Source organism: Hemicordylus capensis, chromosome 2 (genome assembly GCF_027244095.1).
Source record: "Hemicordylus capensis ecotype Gifberg chromosome 2, rHemCap1.1.pri, whole genome shotgun sequence".
NCBI lineage: Eukaryota > Metazoa > Chordata > Lepidosauria > Squamata > Cordylidae > Hemicordylus > Hemicordylus capensis.
Window position 1 is genome coordinate 136,281,399 of NC_069658.1, and position 19,840 is coordinate 136,301,238.

The 19,840-nt window shown below is 44.5% G+C and overlaps 1 protein-coding gene across 4 annotated transcripts in view; it reads right to left on the reverse strand.

Annotated features, from left to right (window-relative positions):
* Positions 1 to 18,102, reverse strand: part of LOC128345950 (E3 ubiquitin-protein ligase Topors-like) — a 65,568-nt gene extending 47,466 nt beyond the window's left edge. The window contains exons 1-3 of one of the 4 annotated variants that reach the window (XR_008316713.1): positions 18,014 to 18,102; positions 13,888 to 16,086; positions 12,614 to 12,772 (exon numbers count right to left, since the gene is read on the reverse strand). Coding sequence is in view for 3 of the 4 variants with exons in the window: in XM_053298681.1 (XP_053154656.1) it covers positions 13,912 to 16,083 (2,172 nt within the window). In the remaining variant the exon portion in view is untranslated. The other 3 variants (XM_053298681.1, XM_053298684.1, XM_053298682.1) reach the window with 3 other exon arrangements.
* Between the last annotated feature and the right edge of the window lie 1,738 nt (positions 18,103 to 19,840).

The window sequence follows — 19,840 nt, forward strand, 5'->3', positions numbered from 1 at the left end:
GGGTAAGCTGCTCAAGTAGCCTGCAACTTAAACTGGGTTTGTGGAACAAGCACTCCACAAACCTGGTTTTATTAATCGTGAGTAGTTGTGGCATGGCTCCGCGCCACAGTTACTCATGAGTAGACCCCCGCGGGAGGCTGAAAAGCAGCCTCCCGGCTCGGGGGTCTCCCCAGTATGCCCTGCATGCTCGCGCAGGGCATACTGGTGATTTCGGGGGCCACGTGGCCTCCAAACTCCCCAGGCCCCATCGGCTCCATCATGGAGCCGGCAATCATGTGGGCGGCCGTTCTGGCCGCCCAGGGCTCCCGCCCTGATTGTCTGCAGGGAGAGCGGGCTTAGCCCGCTCTCCCTGCTGAGCTTCCCAAACCGAGTCTCACTGATTGTGAGACCCAGCTCCTAATTTCATTTAGTCCTCTTTATCACCCAATTTCCTTAATTTTTCTGCGTCAAAATGTTTTACTCAAGCTCCGTTATCATTCAGATGCAAATGATAGTATAAATAAAAGGAGTTCCTTGGTAGCGGGCACTGAACTCTCGATGCCAGGGGTTCCCAACTCTGGATCCCCAGATGTTGATGGACTACAACTCCCATCATTCCCAGCCACACACTGGGGCTAGTCTCATGAGCAGCCTAACCCAGGCTAGGGAAGCTCAGTCTGGGTTAGGCTGTGCATGACAACTGCCAAGATCAAGCCCGATCCCAGTGGTGCTGTGCTGCAAAACCCAGTTTTCTGCCCTGCTTTTAACCGGGGTTAAAGGAGCAAGTGTGCCCTTTACCCCGGCTTGTGTGACTGCCAGGGCTGCTTGCAGCCCAAGTGGCCATAGAGATAGGCACCTAGAGCACCCATCTCCTGAAAGGTTCCAACAATGCACTGCGTTCACTGCATGGTATATTGTGGTACACCCAACGCTATGTGGCTCCTGGGAGAGTTGCATGTGTGAATGACTGAGCTGCATGGCTCAGGTAAGCCAGCAATTATCTGGGGGGGAAGGTAAGTTTGTGCAGCCTTCCCCTCCAACTGCGCATCCTCCCTACCTCTGGTCATATGAATAGCCTTAATGGCTGACAATATCTGGGGACATAATGTTGGGAACCGCTGCTTTGTAAAATGATTCTTTGTGATGTATTTAAAGTTGTGAGTAAAATGGCTGTAAATTTATAAATGGGATTTTAGTACGACCTAGAGTTGAGCCCGGAGCATGCAAATACTTTATTCTCACAAGCAGCAAGCAACAACTCTGACTTTTTAAATGGCTTTGAATCCACACAAAAACACTCATCCATCCTATTAAGCCTGGAGAAGATGGCAGTTCGGACCAAAAGAGCTATACCTGGGAAAATCCCCAATTTTCCATTCTTGGAGCTGGAACCAGGCAAGCCGTAAAGGAGGCCTGCACAACTTGTGATCTGTGGTGGTTTTGGTTAATCCATTCCTTGATCCAGGCCAGCTTTTGAATGGTGCTTTACAGGGGCAGAGTCACCATTGTGCGAACGGGTTCAAAGAACCTAGGCCGCCAAGGAAAAGGGCTACCAAAGCCCACAGGGGGGCATAGCTCAGGCTCCAGAAGAGCCCTGAGTGAACTGCCCCTGCCCAAGCCCAGGCTCCAGAGAGCCTGAGGAGCTCTCCCCTGTCCTTTACAGGCAGCATTTGCTGCCTGACAGTCTTTATTTCCCTTTCTCTTCCTCCAACGAGGGAGAGAAAGGGAAATAGATGCTGTCAGGCAGCAAGCGCTGCCTGAAATGACAGGGGGAGAGCTTGCTCGGGCTCTCCAGAGCTTGAGGCCACAACTCGGTTTGTCAGGTGATTTGAACAACCTGTTTGTTTTGCAAAGCCAGGTGGGCAACAAAAGGAGTTCATTTTGTTGGCTAATGGATTACCATACATGGCTCACAATCTGCATTCAACTTGATAGGCCTAAAAGGAGTGTAATAATGTCTTCAGGGGCCATGTTCAAGTTGAGCTTCTCTCCCCCCCACCCGCCTTTTGTGAATGTTGAGGGGGACCCTTTCAAGCTTCCACCGCTGCTGCCACCACTGCCACCACCACAGTCTGCCTGCACACCTCACCTGCCTGCTCATCTGCCTCACCACTTGCTGGCTCTGCCATATGGTCCCACCATTTGCACCCACCTGCCAGCCAGCCCACTAACCAGCTTGCCAGCTCACCCACCAGCTGCTCTGTAGCCCCTGCTAGCCACCAACATCAGCTGCCTGTTTTGCTCCTCTGCTGGCAGGCCGGTGCAATATCATGATCACAGCGCACTGGGCAGTGATGTCATGATATTGCATCATCTGGCTGGCAGAGGAAGAAAGCAGGCAGCCAATGCTGGTGGCTTGAGGGTGAGCTGGCTGGCTGGTGTGAGGGTGCTAGAAGCAGTGAATAGTGGGGCCTATGATGGCGCCCTATTGGAACATGGCCACTCAATGGAAGTCCCACCCCTGGGGTCACAAATTGTACCAGACTACCTAACAGGGGGAACATCCCCTTGGCTATGGTCTCTAGTCTTAGAAGAGTGAGAGGAGTAAATTGCCTGCACTTGTTCCCTCTCAAATTTTATAGAAAGTATTGCCAGACAAATGCAGAAGTGATATTTTCATTGTGCTTCCTGTATTGTGCTTCCATAAAATGTGTGAAGCAAATTCCTTAGCAAATACAAGGTTCTGGGGTTAGTTTTAGCAAATTTGGTACAAAACGTACTCAAGCCTTTTGTATTTCAAAAGCTGCTAGACAAAGCTCTCTATAGCTCTCCATAATGCAATGCAGATTTTACAGCTACAAAATACTGTGCAGAGAAATCATGGAACCACCCACCAGGAATGACTCTGGCATGGGCCCCATCTTTTTCAATGGCAGGATTTTTAAAGTTTCCATTTTGCTGAGTTTGAAAGCTTTGAAATGCAAAATACAGAGGCTGGAACTTAAAAACTGATATGTTACCACCATCAGAATCGCTTTATCTCAAAGAGTTTTGGAGTTGGGGGAATCATGTTAACAACCTTCTAAGAACTATGTTTATATATACCTGTCATAAATAATGCAAAATTAGCTTTGATTACTTGTGAAAAATCTTAAATGAAGCCAATCCTTTCTCTGACTCAATTGTTAATCCTTTGCCAGCTGTGAAGATAGCAAGAAAATCCCGTTTCCCAGTCCCTTTACTTAATTAGCCAATGTACTTCTGGAATATATTTGTTTTAGTTGTCCTAATCCACAAGCAGAACAGATGGTGCAGGTTTTATTTTAGGTTACTTGTCCATTAAAAGAATAAATGTTCATTTCTCTAGGGCTCCACATGCAGGATAAAGAAAATGCATATTTTCTTTGGATCTGCAAGAACTATTCTTTAATAAAAAATAAATGTAATGGGTATATATATAGGCAACAACACCAGACAACAAATGGTGCTCTCCCATGTCCTGAATGCTTAGCAAAGGTTCTGTATCTTGTCCTCTTCTTTTCTACCTTGGGGAAGTTCCTGAACAATTCAGATCTATTGTGGAGATCTGTGCTGCTTGGATAACTTGGGGTTTTTATTGTTTTTTTCTCTCTAAGCAAATATTACCTAACTAGCTGGGCCAGGCACAGAGCATCTGTGCCTCTAGTTTTCCCTCCTCGGCCACCTCCCGCCACTGTTTTCTCCTCACCTGCTGCCATCCCCCCCCCCCCCGCCTGCCCGCCCGCCCGCTGGCTGCCACTGTTTTCTTTGCCTGCCCACTGCTGCCATTTTCGTTTTCTCCCTCCCCCCACCTGCCTGCCACCGCCGTTTTCTCCCCGACCACCCGCCGGCTGGCCACCACCACCGCCACCATTTTCTCCCTGCCTGGTGTCACCATTTGCTCTTCCCCTGCCGGCAGCTTGCTTGCAAACTCTAGCGAGAGCTGCCACACATGGGATTTGCGACGGGTACATCTAAGAGAAATATATATAGAGAGATTTATATTCTACTTTTCTAGATATTGAGGCTATTCTCATGTGCAGGCAAAACCAGGCTAAGGAAGCCCAGCTGAGTTTCACCTGTGCATGGGAACTGCCAGAAACTGCTTAGCTCCTGGACGCGGCAAACCCACCTCCCGGAACCTGCCTTCAAAATCAGGTTAAGGGAACAAATGCTCCCTTTTTAAAAATTGTGTGCCAGCCCCAGCTGCTTACAGCTTTGGCTGGGAGACTGTGGGGCTCCTGGCCGGCGTCAAAGGGGGTCCTCATAATGTCCTGTACACTTGTATGGTGCCGAAGGCCATCTGTGGAGAAGTAAGCATTTTAAGGTTTCCTCCTCACTCCCCCACAAGGCCTTTCTTTTCAAGAAAAGAGCCTTTGAATAAAGTCTCAAAGTCTTGCTTAATATAAAAAATTAATTGACTAAATTATCATTACTCATTGTTTAGAATTTCTATATAGTGTTTCTTAATAAAAGTTCTATAAAGTGTGTCTTAGTGAACTTTCACAAAGCAATTTGTATGAGTGGTGTTCACACACCAGAAATCGGCTCAAATTTGAATCGAATTTGAGCTGCACAAAGTGCTGCCTAACCTATCTTGTCTCCCCATCTCCCCTGCCACCAATTCGGTACCAAACCAATCTGCCTGAACCTTGGCTTGGTTTGGTTTGATGTGAACCGGTTTGTCATCAAACAGTTCATGGGTGCCCCTAATTTGCATAATACAGAAATGAAAGAAGTCATCCCCTGTTGCAAAGGGGCTCACAATCTATTAAATAATAACAATAACAATAAAAAGACACAAAGAAGATGCTAGCAACAACCAGTGGAAAAGGCACTATGCTGAGTTGGATAATTAGCTCTCTTTCTGCTAAATATAAGAGAACAATAACTTAAAAGGCACACTTGTGAGCCCCATAGAACACAGTGGGACTTACTGATTATTTTGTTTCTTTATTTTTACATTTATATCACGCCCTTTCTCCAAGGAGTCCAGAGCAGTGTAGATGGTTATTTTTATTCTTACAACAACCATGTGAGTAGGTTATGTTCCCAGGAAACAACTCTACCTTTTAAAAAAATACGAAGCAAAACAGATGCAGAGAAGAAATTCTTGTCAGAAAAGCATGATAGCATCAGGGTCATTATGTTGACCACATGAACAACATTCTAATGATCAACCTCAAATGAAAAAATAAATCTGGGACTTTCATACTCAACAGCACTATGCAGTGTGCCCATTGATTTTTCATTATTTCATTCTGTCAAACCAACATTTGAGGGCATGAAGGACATGCCTTCAATGGTGGAAGGACACCACCCTAGACACAGTTGAGCACATTGGAGACCTATTTAATGCAAAACGAAAATTACGCCAACTCATTCTTCTTGAAAGTTATGGAATTCAAAAGTGCTTCATTTAGGATTGAACTGAATATTCTCTCTAGGGCTGTGCGAAAATTTTTGGGTACGGAACGATCTGTACCTGAATCTGCCTGTTTCGGGCGATTTGTGCACAAAACAAATCACACCTCTGCAAGTCCTGAAAGATTTGGGTCCAAAACAAACTGCTTGAATTTTGGAGCTGAATGTTTTGTTTTTTCAGACCTCCATTTTGTGGCAATCTCTGTATAGTCTCCATTTTGTATTTGACGTCAATTTGAATTTCCCGCCCTTCCAAGCTTCAGATCAGTGAACAAAAGCATGGGCTGATCTGCATACGACTCCCTCCTGGTTCCAGATTGGCCCTTTTGGATCTTGCCACTCCTGACTGACCCCACATTGGCCAGGGGCAGGGTCGAAGAAGGGGCAAGGGTGGGAGGGAGTTCAAGGAGGGATTTTCAATTAGATTTAAAGAGGCAGCAGCCACTATTCTGCCTTTCTGCCTCATGGGAGGAGAGAGAGAGAGAGAGCACTTTGCTTTGCTTTGCTTTGTCATGCCTATTGCCATCTGCCTTGCCATCCTGAGCCCAGCCTGCCTTGCCACCCAGCCTGTCTGCCCCTGCTGCTGTATGACAGCCTGGGAATGGATATATCTGCTGCATTGCTTGTTTTTTGTTCCTGAGAAGAAAAGAATTCTTTTTTCACCCCCTTCTTGCTGCCGAGAGAATCGCTGCCTGCCTGTGCCTGCTGTGTCTGTGCCAGCCACCAGCCCCAGCCCCTATGACCACTGGTCATAGCCACCAGCCATCCCCTTCCCCCCAGATTTTCCAGGCTTTTGCCCTAGCCCCCACCCCAAATCTGAAGACTGAAGAAGGAGAAGAAGTCAAGAAGACTGAAGAAGAAAGAGTAGATTCAGAGACCAGACCACAGAAGTGGATAGGAACATAGGAAGCTGCGATATACTGAGTCAGACCATTGGTCTATCTAGCTCAGTATTGTCTACACAAACTGGCAGCAGCTTCTCCAAGGTTGCAGGCAGCAGTCTCTCTCAGCCCTTGCTTGGAGATGCTGCCAGGGAGGGAACTTGGAACCTTCTGCTCTTCCCAAAGTGGCTCCATCCCCTGAGAGGAATGTCTTACAGTGCTCACACATCAAGTCTCCCATTCATATGCAACCAGGGTAGACCCTGCTTAGCAAAGGGGACCAGTCATGCTTGCTACCACAAGACCAGCTCTCCTCTGGATAACTGGACACACAACGTGGGTGAAGCCCTAGACTGAATGAGTGTACCCATTTTAACACAACACACACACACAAACACACCCCTCTGGAATTGTGTATTCTTGGGTTTTTTTCCTATGTGGAGGAATGTTTTGGGTTACAATTGAATTTTAAAATTTGTGTATTGTTTAGTTTAGAAAAACTTTAAACAGGGGTTCTGTGTGGGAGGGATCCTCGTTAGCTAGTACTAGTAGGTGATTAGAAGAGCTGTGTAGCCTCTTGGTTTTAAAAAACAATTCTCTCTTTTTTCCCATTCCAAAGATTTGGGGGGGGGGGCATTTTTAAAAAACAGAAGCCTGTCCTCCAATCCTCTGTGCCCATAATATATCATTATTAATATTCTCTGCCCAGCAGGCTACAGGCTCTGAGTGGGCAGCAAGACACAGACTCTAGCCTCCTCCCTGCACCCATTTCCCCCCACCCCCATTATTCCCTATTTGGGAAAAGCTTAAAGAAACACAAACTTCACAAATTCTTTAAAAATCACCCTTTTCACCAATTCCTTTGAAATCTGGATGGTAGCAGGCACCCCTTGGGGCACTACCACCTGAACCACTCTTCTGCCCCCCAAATCCCTATTCTGCCCTGAATGTGCCCCAAAGACATGCCAACTTCAAAACTCCTTTAAAAAATAGCCCTTTGCCCAATTCCTTTGAAATCTGGGTAGTAGCTTCCTTGCACCCATTGAGCACTACCGCCCACCACAACCTGTTCTGGGCCACCCTTGTGCCACCCCCCCACCGGGAGTTATAACTAAGGCTGCTGAAATCCCCATTATTCCCTATGGGGGAATGCTTAAAGATGCATAAACTTCAAGAATCATTTCAAAATCAGCCCTTTGCCCAATTCCTTTGAAATATGGGTGGTAGCTTCCTTGCACCCATTGGGCACTACCAACCACCACACCCTGCTCAGGGCCACCCCAGAGCCCCCCATGTGGAGCAATAAGTTTGTTGAAATCCCCATTATTCCCTTTGGGAAAAATCTTAATCTTAAAACTTCAAAAATTACTTTGAAATTTGGGTGGTAGCTTTCACCCATTGGACACTACCACACACACACCCCACTCTTTTGGCCCCAGGACCCATTTTTATCTGAATCAATTGAGATTTGGAAAATTCGGGTACATATCGAATCTGAGGTGATTTGGGGGGGTCAGATTCAGACCCACAACAAATCAGGGGTGTTTCAATTAAGGTACAAATCTAAATGAAAAAATTGATTTATGCACATCAGTGTCGACGACCTTTTAGGGAACAGTGACCATAGTGCCATCAAATTCAGCATACATGCGGGGAGAGAATCACCAAGGAAGTCTAACACAGACATTTTTAATTTCAGAAGAGGAAACGTCTCCAAAATGAGGAGTATGGTGAAAAGAAAGCTGAAAGGGAAAATCAGGAGTAACTTTGCTCCAGAGTGCATGGAGTTTACTCAAAACCACAATACAAGAAGCCCAGTTAGATTGTATACCCCAAAGAAGGAAAGGTACCAAGTCCAGGAGGATGCCAGCATGGCTAACAGGTACCATCAAGGAAGCCATAAAAGGGAAGAAGACTTCCTTCTGAAATTGGAAGGCCTGTCCAAATGAAGAGAACAGAAAGGAACACAAACTCTGGCAAAAGAAATGCAAGGTGACAATAAGGAAGGCAAAACGAGAGTTTGAGGAACATTTAGCTAAAAGTATCAAGGGGAATAACAAAAACTTCTTTAAATACATCAGAAGCAACACACCTGCCAGGGAGGCGGTTGGACCATTAGACAATGAGGAAGTGAAACGGATTATTAAGGAGGATATGGAGGCAGCAGAAAAGCTAAATGAGTTCTTTGCATCCGTCTTCATGGCAGAGGATACTGAGCATATACCTGTTCCTGAACCAAGCTTTTTAGGGATGGAGGTTAAACAACTGAGTCAGATAGAAGTGACAAGAGATGATGTTCTAAACTGTCTGGAAAAACTGAAAACTAACAAATCACCAGGGCCGGATGGCATCCATCCAAGAGTCCTCAAAGAATTCAAATGGGAAATTGCCAGCCTCCTTGCTAAAATATATAACTTATCCCTGAAATCAGGCTCTGTACCAGAGGACTAGAGTAGCAAATGTAACACCGATATTCAAAAAGGGATCCAGGCGTGATCCGGGAAATTACAGGCCGGTTAGCTTAATGTCCATTCCAGGCAAATTGATGGAAAGCATCCTCAAGAATAAAATTGTAAAGCACATAGAAGAACAGGCCCTGCTGGGAGTGAACCAGCATGGCTTCCGCAAAGGTAAATCTTGCCTCACCAACCAATCTCTTGTCACTTTGGAGTTATTTGAGAGTGTCAACAAGTGATCCAGTTGACATAGTATACAACCTGGATGGCTTTAAGAAGGATTTGAATAATTTCATAGAGGAGAGGTTTATCAACGGCTACTAGTCGGAGGGCTGTGGGCCACCTCCAGCCTCAAAGGTAGGATGCCTCTGAGTACCAGTTGCCATGGAGTAACAGCAGGAGAGAGGGCATGCCCTCAACTCCTGCCTGTGGCTCCCAGCAGCATCTAGTGGGCAACTGTGTGAAACAGGATGCTGGACTAGATGGGCCTCGGGCCTGATCCAGCAGGGCTGTTCTTATGTTCACATCCCTATTCTCTAATGCCAGTTTTTACTTAATGTTTAGCATATTTGACACAGCCACACTAGTAACCAATCAAATACTCATCTTGCCATCCAGTTGCACTGTTCCAGTAGCCTCCTCAGACGTTATGGATAGAAGATACACTGCATCTGCATAAAGCATCTCATAGCGGGTCTGGAAGTCCTATACAGCCCGCCAGTCACTCCTGGCAGTGTGCCACATGTGGTTACAATAGTGTTTATCTGCAAAGGGAAACATTCTCACTGTGATGGCTGCCATTTCCACGGAATCACAGAAATGGCAGCCATCAGAGTTACAGTACTTCCTCCTGCAAAAATTGCTATAATTGTGAGCTGCACAATGCTGGGAGTCATTGATGGGCTGGTTGGGACTTCTGGACCCACCTTGAGATACTCTATGTGAGCGCAGCATCTCTTCTGTAACTTTTGCAGAGGACTTAATCTTTGCATCCTGTTGTTCCTCTGTTGTTCCTCTAAAAATGGTGCTGAAACGAAGCAGAAGCATTTTTAGCCTACTTTCCAGTAGGCCTAGACTATGAGATCACCCAGCTTTCTGTGTGAATGTGTCCATGTGTCTGTCCATCTGTGTACCCACCCACCCCCCACACTCAACTTTGCAACGCTTGGACCAATATGAGCCAAATTGGGTACAACTGTAGGGACACATAGGAACACCTCAGCAGCATAGTTTGTGATGATGTTATGCACCCCGATCCAAGATGACCGACGCATAAACATTTGAGGCACAAGTGGGATAACCTATGAACCGCTTAACCGATTTGAACCAAATCTGCAACAGCTGTAGGGACACATAGGGACAACATAACAGCAAAGATTGTGACAATGTCATCCACCCCAGTTCAAGATGGTGGATGTATAAACTTTTGAGTTTCAAGTGTATTAACCTGAGGACTGTCTAACCAATTTGAACCAAATTAGGAACAGCTGTAGTGAGTGACACACAGGGACACCTCAATGGTGTTGTTTGTAATGATGTCATCCACTGCAATCCAAGATGGCAGACGCATGAACATTTGAGGTGCAAGAGATCTAACTTGTGGACCTCGATTTGAACCACATTTAGTCCAGTTTTAGAGACAGTGAAAGGAAAGTAGACTGATTAGTTCTTACTAGAACAACTTGTTTCTTCTTTTTCCTCATTGCCTTTTAATCTCATTGGCTGTGATGACCCACATGGTTATGTTTACAGGCATCTGCTACAACATCCTCAGAACAGCTATAATGTCATTACATCATCAACAAAATTATAGAGGTCACTGCATTCAGTCAGTTTAAAGTAGTGTTGGCAACCTGGGCCATCCACAACTCAGAATCAACTAGATAAAGGGTTTTCTAAGGTTGTCATCCATGTTATGAATACCTTAATAACAAAGAGTTTCATGTAAAGTTCATTGAAAGGGAGGGTCATTCATGCTAGAAAATGTTTATATGTCAAATGGACTGCTACAAATAAGCCTTTAATTTAAGATTAAAGTAGTAGCTATTAAAAGTTAATTACAGTTAATGAAAAAAATATACTTTGGTCAGCAGAGGAGCTGCAATGAACCCTGCCCTCCTTAGTGTTATCTCAAAATTACACAGGCAATAAAGTTGCACATTCTATGATTAAAAATTGATGGTTTAATGATAATACTCTGAAATAAACAGCCAATCACTAATTCACATTATGTGCATCATAAGAACTAGTTATCAAAATTCACAAACTGCTATTCTCAAAAGTTCTGTGGAGCCAATGAGGTGACCAGGGACTATATGGTATCTGCTTTAAAGCTAAGGCTGGGCTTACCATGCTGATGAAAGCTACAGATGATCAATGTTCAGGCATTCAGCCTGTACCTGGGGAGAGGGGGCATGGGAATGTATCAGCTGTCTATGTCCCTTCACACCACACCACACCACACCATGGCCTCATCTCCTGCTTCCCCAGTGGCAGCACTTCTCTGCAGAGGCAAGCTCTGAAGCCTGGGAAGGTTTCCTCCCATGTTCTAGAATCCTGATTGACCAGAATTCTAGAATGTGGGGAGAAACTCTCTCTGGCTTCAGCACTTACCTCTACAGACAAGCGCTCAACATGGGGAGAGCAGGGGGTGTCGCCAGAAACTACATTGACATGGGGGCATGGTAATCAGAATATTCCCATTCCCTCTCTCCTCAGGTACAGGCAGAGTTCTTGAACAGGGCTATCTGAGTATCTTTAGTTTTTATCCATGCAATAAGATCAGCTTAGCATTTACTCCCCACAATACTTTGTTAGTATTGAAATATTTCAGCAACTGCAGTCAACTTCATGGAGGAGAGGTCTATCAATGGCTACTAGTCAGAGGGCTATAGGCCACCTCCAGCCTCAGAGGCAGGATGCCTCTGAATACCAGTTGCAGGGGAGTAAGAGCAGGAGAGAGGGCATGCCCTCAACTCCTGCCTGTAGGCTTCCAGCAGCATCTGGTAGGCCACTGTGTGAAACAGGATGCTGGACTAGATGGGCCTTGGGCCTGATCCAGCAGCGATGTTCTTATGTTCTTATGCTCCATAGGAGCAGGGGAATAATACTAGACTTATTGCATGGATAATCTTAGTGTTAACATGTGGCTATTTCTCCAGCTGTTTACAGCTGACTATTCAGAGGTATACTGCCTCTGAATAAGGAGGTTCAATTTAGATGCAATGGCTTTTAGCCATGATGTCTAAATGAAAGGTCAATATTCACAGGCAGCATACCTCTAAGTAACAGATGATGGGGATAAACAACAGGGGAGGGCTGATGCATCAATCAATCAATCAATCAATCAATCAATCAAAGCTGAGAAGGCCAGAACTGGCCATTGCTACCCCACGCTGCTATGGGGAGTGCCAGCAGTGTTTAGAGGAGCCGCTGCCACTGCCATGCCACCCAAGGCTCGATGCCCTCTCTCCATCACTCCAGCCACCCTTAAAACCCTTTTAAAGGCAGGGCTCCCCTGAGCTTGTAAAGGGGAATCCCCACTGGATTCCTCTTTACAAGCATAGGCCTCAAACTAGGTTGATGAAGGAGGAACCAAGTCAAACTGGGCCATACCAATCCGTATCAGAGCAGGCCTGGTCCAGTTTGAACTCTGATTGCCTGCCATTTTTTGAGAATGGTCCAGTTCAAGTTTGAACCAGTCAAATTGGGCTGGTTCAAATCAAACCAGGCTCGATTCAAAACAGTTCAGCATACCCTTACTTTTAAAGTAGTTACCACATGGATTTAATCACCTATTTCCACCCTAAACTGACATCCCATTTAGTGCATACTAGCCTGTATGCCTTGGGTCCAAGTATTCACTCACTAGCCCTCAGATCCATTTCTCCATCAACAGAAAGGAAATTCAATTACTTTCTGGGTGGTCCCGATATGACACTTTATCCTAGTCACCATCAGAATGAAGCACATTGCCTGAAAATCCTAGGTCAGATGTCAGCTGCAGTCAACTTTTTGGAAGTAGTGTTCTGTAACTCAGAAATGGTTTCATAGCAAACAATTTGACCTTGTTCTCTGCAAAAAAAAAAAAAAGGTTCAGCTACAAGACAACCAAAAGTCACAAATAAAGTTTTCACAGCAGCAGCTCTGGCAGCGAAACAAACAAGCGATGAGGTCATTCACACAACCTTCAAGTCAGGTGGGGAGGGCAGGGGGGAAGGCAATATAGCACCTACTTCCTACCCCCCAGAAGATCTCTGGTCCTCTTCTGGCCGCATGGCTTGCGCGTGTACATGAGTGGCTCTCCTTGGAGCCATCCAGACATCTGGAGGCTGGGCAAATGCTGCCAGTCTCCAGAAATCCCTAAATGCACCGCACAAGCAGCAGCACCCAAGCAGATACATGACCAGGGATCTGAGGGGAAGGGCACACTCGTGAAAACATCTTCCTGGGTAAAAGCCGGGGTAAAAAACCTGGGCTATCTGGAGAGGCAGTGCCGGGATCAGCCACAATCATAGCGCTTCAAGTGAGCAACCCTACCTAGGAAGGGCCGTCAAAGCCTGGGTAGGGTTGCTCATGTGAACAGCCTCACTATGTTTTTAACTGAACATTTAATCCTTCTGCAATTCAATTGAGCCAGTGAATTTTTAGAGAAAGCTGTGATTGTGTTAATGGTTCTTCTACAGGTCCAAAGGATTTGTTTTACTGGAGCAACAAATATTTCAGGACAAGAGGGATCAGTTTCCAGTACAAATTATTTCAAATACTTTTTTCTCCATGCTACCCAGCAACTGCAGAACACCCTTCCTATGAGATCCGTTCAAGTATGCGCCTGAAATATTTCTTCTTTGGGATGGAGTCCAATTACAAGTTTCAGCAGACAGCACATAATTTGAGGTCGGCTTTTAAAAATCATTTGTGGTTTGCATTTTCTAAGTTGCCTGCCCTAAGGGCTTGGGAACAATTGTGATAGAAGCTGAACAACATAATCATGAACAGAGGGTTTTTTAAAAAAGTATATCCTTAATACCAAAAAAGACAAAAGTCCACTAGAAGAAGAGTTACTGTGAGGCGATTGCCTTCCATTAGTTTATATATTTGTCCATGTAAAATTTCAGTCATTACTTCTGTGGCCCTCCCAGTATAGCTTTCATTGTGGCATTTTAATTTTATTTTTATTTTGAACTCACCTAGGTAGCAACTGTTTTAGCTATTCATAGAAGGCTGTATCCTCTCCTTCCATGCGGAATGTCCATGTGATTTGATTTTTGCCTGATTTTCCCATTCAGTTTATTGTAAGACCTTTCCTCCGGTCTTACTAGAGCAAATCGGCCCCGGGATCTCCGTGCACTTCTGCATCTCTCTGAGCGAAAGCAACCTTTAGTAAGACTTTCTTGATCAACTGAGATTTTATTTTCTGTGGGAAAATACAATCTCTCCCTGGAGATAACCAGGGGATGCCGACTGTAATCTCTGCTTAGCTCACCCTTACTGCACAATGGTTCTTCATATCTGTATCTCTCACAGTCTTGTCTGTAGTAATGGCATCTCCAGCTTGGTTCACTGGAAATTTCATTCCTTAAATAATCATAATCTTTACTCTTTAGTTTTCTAAAATGGTGAGTATTCTGAGACTTTGACTTCTTCATATCTCTGGTCACAATGTTCTCACTTCTTAAGGATGGATCGCTCTTGCAGAATAAATTGCCTTCTCTGGATCTTGATCTTCTTTGTTCCCTGCTCAGCCTCCCGTCTTTAGCACTGGCATAGTTTGTACATTGCCTTCCTTCACACTGAAGCCTTGTTCTGCTTCTTCCTCTACGCCTGTCTTTTGTGGGAGAATATGCTTCCCCCAAACTACATTCTATACCCCTTGATTTACTCTTTTTGAATATATGTTTTCTGCCCGGAGATAATGTTGTATGCCATTCTGAAGAAGGGTGGTGTAAGTTACTTGTGGAAAAAGATGACTGCTGCCATTTGATTGTTTCTTTTTTGGTGGTATTTTGCTTAACAGCAATTGGAGCAACGTCTCTTTGATCACAGCTAAATACATTATAATCACCAGATGCTAATAAATGTGGAGAATTCTTGGAGGCTTCAGTGTGCTCTGGAACATGAACCTGAATAGGATGTGGTTTTCCTGTGTCCTCATTTTTCTTTGTGAATTGAAGCATCTGGTGGGGAGCGAAAGTTACAGCGGGTTGTGCTTTTGTATCTGGTGGTAACATGACCATCTTGTTTTTTAGACAATTGTCTGGTGTATCTTTCTCTTTTTCAGTATCAATATTGAACAAGTCCTCCAAATCATTTCCTTGATTATTAGAATGGTTTATACCCTCTGCCTTAGTAAACATAGCTGCAAGATCCAGCTCTGGACTAGAGTGCAGGTATCCCAGGTTGCCATCTTCTAAATTACCACTGACTTCAGGTGCCTGATCATTATCAGGTCCTTGGGAATGATCATCATCATCAGATGCAGAAGAGATGAAAGAATCTGAATCTTCCCTTGAAAGAGCAGGGCATCCATATGAAGAATTCCAGTCATACTTCTTGACATTAAATGGTGATTTCACAAAACTGATGAATTCATGTAGAAAGTGAGTGGTGAAATGCCGCAAGTAGGGCAGTAAGAGAGCTTCAAACTCCTTGCTTTGGAGATTGTGCTGAGTCATGTTATTCAAAATGAGACTCTGTAAGGTGTGAATCAATTGCTTCTGATTACCACACAACACTTTTAATTCTCGTTTCAGCCATGGGATTAATCTGTTAACGCTACTAGGGTTTCTGCTGAAAAATTCTGCTGAAGCAATTTGGTTGAAATCCAGTTTCTTAGCATTTTGAACAAAGATCCCAGTATGGTACAGAGCTCTCCTGAAGTGAATTACAGCTTGGGCTTTAAATTTCCCAAGGGTTATTACATCTATATTGGCTGGTGTCTTTGTTACCGCGAATTGTCTCATCAGCTGATAAATATCCTTCTCTCTTTGAGTTAGTGTTCCTCTGATTTCATCCTGCAGTATCCCGTTGTCGGGTGGCGACATAGGTCTTTGAGAGGAAGTTGATGCGTGAGTTTCCCTGCTTTCAGAATGAGCAAAGGTGCCATCATTCAAAGGCAGAACATACTCACAAAATTCACCTTTCGTAGTAACATTGTGAAAGAATGAATGGAAACACTGCTTACACAGTGGGCATTTTACTTTCTTTCTGGACCACTTCTGTATGCACTCAAAGCAGAACCTATGGTTGCAAGGGTTCAGGTAAGTTGTGTCTTGGATTCTTTGCAAGCAGATGGCACATTTTGAGTTCTCTGCTATATCAGATGGCATTGACTTGACTAAACAACCCTCACTTTTAGATCTAAATTCCTTATGCAGGGTCTTCATGATCTGAAAGAAAACAGAAATAAAATGTAGATTAGCCAGCTGAACCCAGAAACTATTGCAGTAGTATAATAATTAATTGGGTGTATGTTTTAATTAGGAGTGCTTCATTTCAGTTACAACTGTGTTTCTGCATGTGCATCCCAGGACATTATCTGAAAGCACACGATGCAGCCCCATTACTGAAGCTCAGCAGTTCTGTGTCTGATCAGTGCCTGAAGGAGACACTGCCTGGGTAATCTGTGTACATTGCCTTGAGTGCCATCATGGAAGAAAGTCAGAATATGAATGTAAATAATAAGTATCCCCATCTGTATGGGAAACTGCAAGAGAAAACTAGGTGCTATGCATGCAGTTCCCCTCTGCAATCCAGCAGCCAGGGCGATATGCACAGAGCACTTTTGCGAAACCTAAAGTTCCAATGATGGATTGTGCTGGAAGGGAAGTGAGAAATTGATTCTGCTCATTCTGCGAATGCCTTTCACCCCATAGAGCTGATTGGCTAGATGTTTGCTTTTCATAAAGGGGTCTGTGGACTACATTGGTTACAGACCCTGTAACCTTCGGGGGGGGGGGGGGGCTGCCCTGCCAAACCTCCATTAAAAAACCCCCAAAAAACCAAACACCTCCCCCCCTTATCTCCAAGGGGTGGTAAGCCCAGTAAAAATCTCTAAACTGTGCAGGCACGCCTCACACTTTGTTAAAGACAATGGCCCGCATGTACGTGGCCAGCATCCCTCTAGTCTCTCCGCTGCTGGGGGAGAGGGGGAGAAGGACTGCTCTGCTCCCCACCCCCACCCCGCAGGCATCCCTCGGCCACAGTAAGGGGAAAAAAGTTTTAAAAACCAAAAACCAAAAACTGGAGGTTTGGTGGGGCAGATGTAAGGTGGCTGCCAAGGCCTCCCGGCCATTTGGAGGGCCCCCCCAGACCTCGGAGGACTGGACCGGGTCCCCAAAGTCTGAGGGTTAAAGCACCTCTGATTATATTATACTAGCTTTAAGTACCTGGCGTTGCTTGGGCTTATGGTGTGAGTTTCTCTTTGTTATTGCATCCATAGGTTTTGTGGATATACCAGTTATATATTCATTTGTCTCTCTGTGCAAGGTGGTTATTGGGGTTTCCGGGTACCCTATGTTATTGGTAGGGTCCTAAAAAGTCACTTTGCAAAGTTTGGTGCGGATAGCTCAAAGGGTGTGGGGATGTATATGGAACAGACAGACAAACAGACATTCAATTATATATATATATTATCCCTATTAATATATATAAAATTGTATGTGTGTATGTATGTATGTATGTATGTAGCCTCTTCGGGGGGCTTCCTAAAGGCTGTGGGGGGGAGGGTCTGAAAAGGTTCCCCTTCCTGGGCTGGCCTCTAGGGCCTCACAGGGACCATTTGAGCATGTGTCGTGGCCATTTATTATAATATATATATTTTTAAATGGCCGCTAAAAACAAAATGTCCACCAAGCAAGCTCAAATGGCCTCTGTGAGGCCTGGCCTGGCCTAGGGTCTCACAGAGGCCATTTGAGCATGTGCAGTGGCCATTTCGTTTTTGGTGGCCATTTTTAATTTTTTAAAAATTTTAGAAAATGGCACCCCCCTTCAAGCGGAGCCCAGGGCACATGCCCTGCCTGCCTCACCCTAGATATCCCCCTGACTATAGCTCTCATCATCCCTGACTATTGGCTACTGCAGCTGAGTATGATGGGAGTTGTAGTCCATAAACAGCTGGAGGGCTGAAGTTCTGCAGTCTTTCTGTAAACATTCATCTACTGCCATTACAGGTAGAGCAGAGATCTTAACTAACATTCTTTAAAATAAGAAGAAATTGTACTTTTCCCTCCTTCTACAGTACCAGCCTTCCATTTCCTACATCACCCATTCAAAGCCTCCTCCTGCTTACTGTTCCCAAAGCCTGGTCCTGCTCACCTTTCCCAGGTTATTGTTTATGGCAGGATTGGCTTCAGCTGTGGGTTCATTTCCCCATAGAGACAAAATTCAAAATGTGTCATCAGAACTCCATGGATATTCTAGCTGTGACCTCACTATGGAGAAAAAGCAACTTCCTGTTTTACTCCACAGTCCCTTCCCTTATACTCCTTTTTTGTCACTCTTTCACTTGATATGTGACTTTTTACAAATACAGACACTATATATATCTTAACAGACATTAACAGGGTCTATGGTCACTATTTCACAGCAAATTGCAGAAAATAATACACAAATGTGGAGATATGAAAAATATGCAGCATTCTTGCACAACAAATGAAAATTTTAACCATTGAGTGTTATTCTTCATAAACATATTTTAATATCAGAAAATTCCTCCCTCTGTGGCATATATTTTGTGATAATTCAAGTTGCAGGCATTAAATTGAAGGCGCAAAGCCTTTCAGTGGGCAGTAACACACATATATTTAGTAATTTGTGATGTGACAGAGGGAAGATTTCCCCCAACCATTACAAAAGGCAAATTGACATAGCTACAGTGTGAAAGAAGAATCCCACCCTCCTTTCAACAGCAATTAACTAGGGTTGTGCACAAAACAGATTTTGCATTTGGTTTCAAGCTCAAAACAAAATGCAAATGGCCAAAATGTTTCATCAAAACAGTGGTTGAACCAGTTGTATCGATGGAACAAATCTTGAAATATTTCTTGTGTTTGTTACAAAGCTGGAACTTTTACCAAGGGAATGAAAGAAGAATCCCCAAGATCCACCATTTGTCCTATCTGCTGCATTCCCATATCCAGGAAATATGAATTCTCTTGGAGGGGGACACATTGATGTCAGCATATATTGGTCACTATGAGCTGTTAAATGCATAGGCATAGTTCGGATATCTCATTGAAGTCAATGGGATTTAAATAGCCCATGAACAGGATTCCAGATTAGGTACCAGAACCCCCCCCCCCCGGATTTACCGTTAGCAATGTGAGAACTCTGACATGATGAAAGAAGAATCCACATTCCTGTGTTACTACAATCCCTGGAAGGGATGGCACTGGTGTGAGAAGGCGCTATGGCATGTTCTCCTTCAATTGACCTTGGCCATCCAAAACTACCAAATAGCATGGAAAGGAGCCATGCATCAGCAGCTCCTGTCAGGCTAAAGATGAGGGCAGAAGAGATCCAAAGGCTTCCTATGGAGGTGCCATTATTTGTTTCTGGGTCTGAGAATTCCAAAGTGTGTCACTCCACTGAATTAAACTTGACACCTTGCTGACATTTGGTAAGAGCAATTGCTGCCTTACATGCTGGCTCTCGGAGACAGATAATTTCTCTCCAAATGTACCTTCAATTGACTATTTGCTGCTTCATCTGTGATGGATATCCCTGATCAGCCTCAGTTCACTTGCAATAAAAAGATCTAACAAACGCAGCCATCTGACTAGATTTCAATGCTGCCATATTTATTTGGGAACAGACCTTGTTAGCCTAATGAATAGTAGTGCTTGTGTCCTTGTGGCAAGCAAAACTATGTCCCCCTAAGACCCACTTGGCAACATATACTTAAGCACAGGTTCTTTGCATCATTTCCCATGACCTTTCTCATGACTCAGAAAAAATGAACCCTTTCCTCAAATCCTGCCTTTCCATCCATTCCACATACAGGACAAATTCCTTCCCTTTACATTTAAAGCTCTGGGTGGCATTTACCTTTAAAGCTCTGGGAAGCTTTGGCTGGTCCAGAATGCTGCTGCAAAGATGCTCATGGGTGCAAGTCGCTTCAAGAGTACTACACCCAACCTGCAG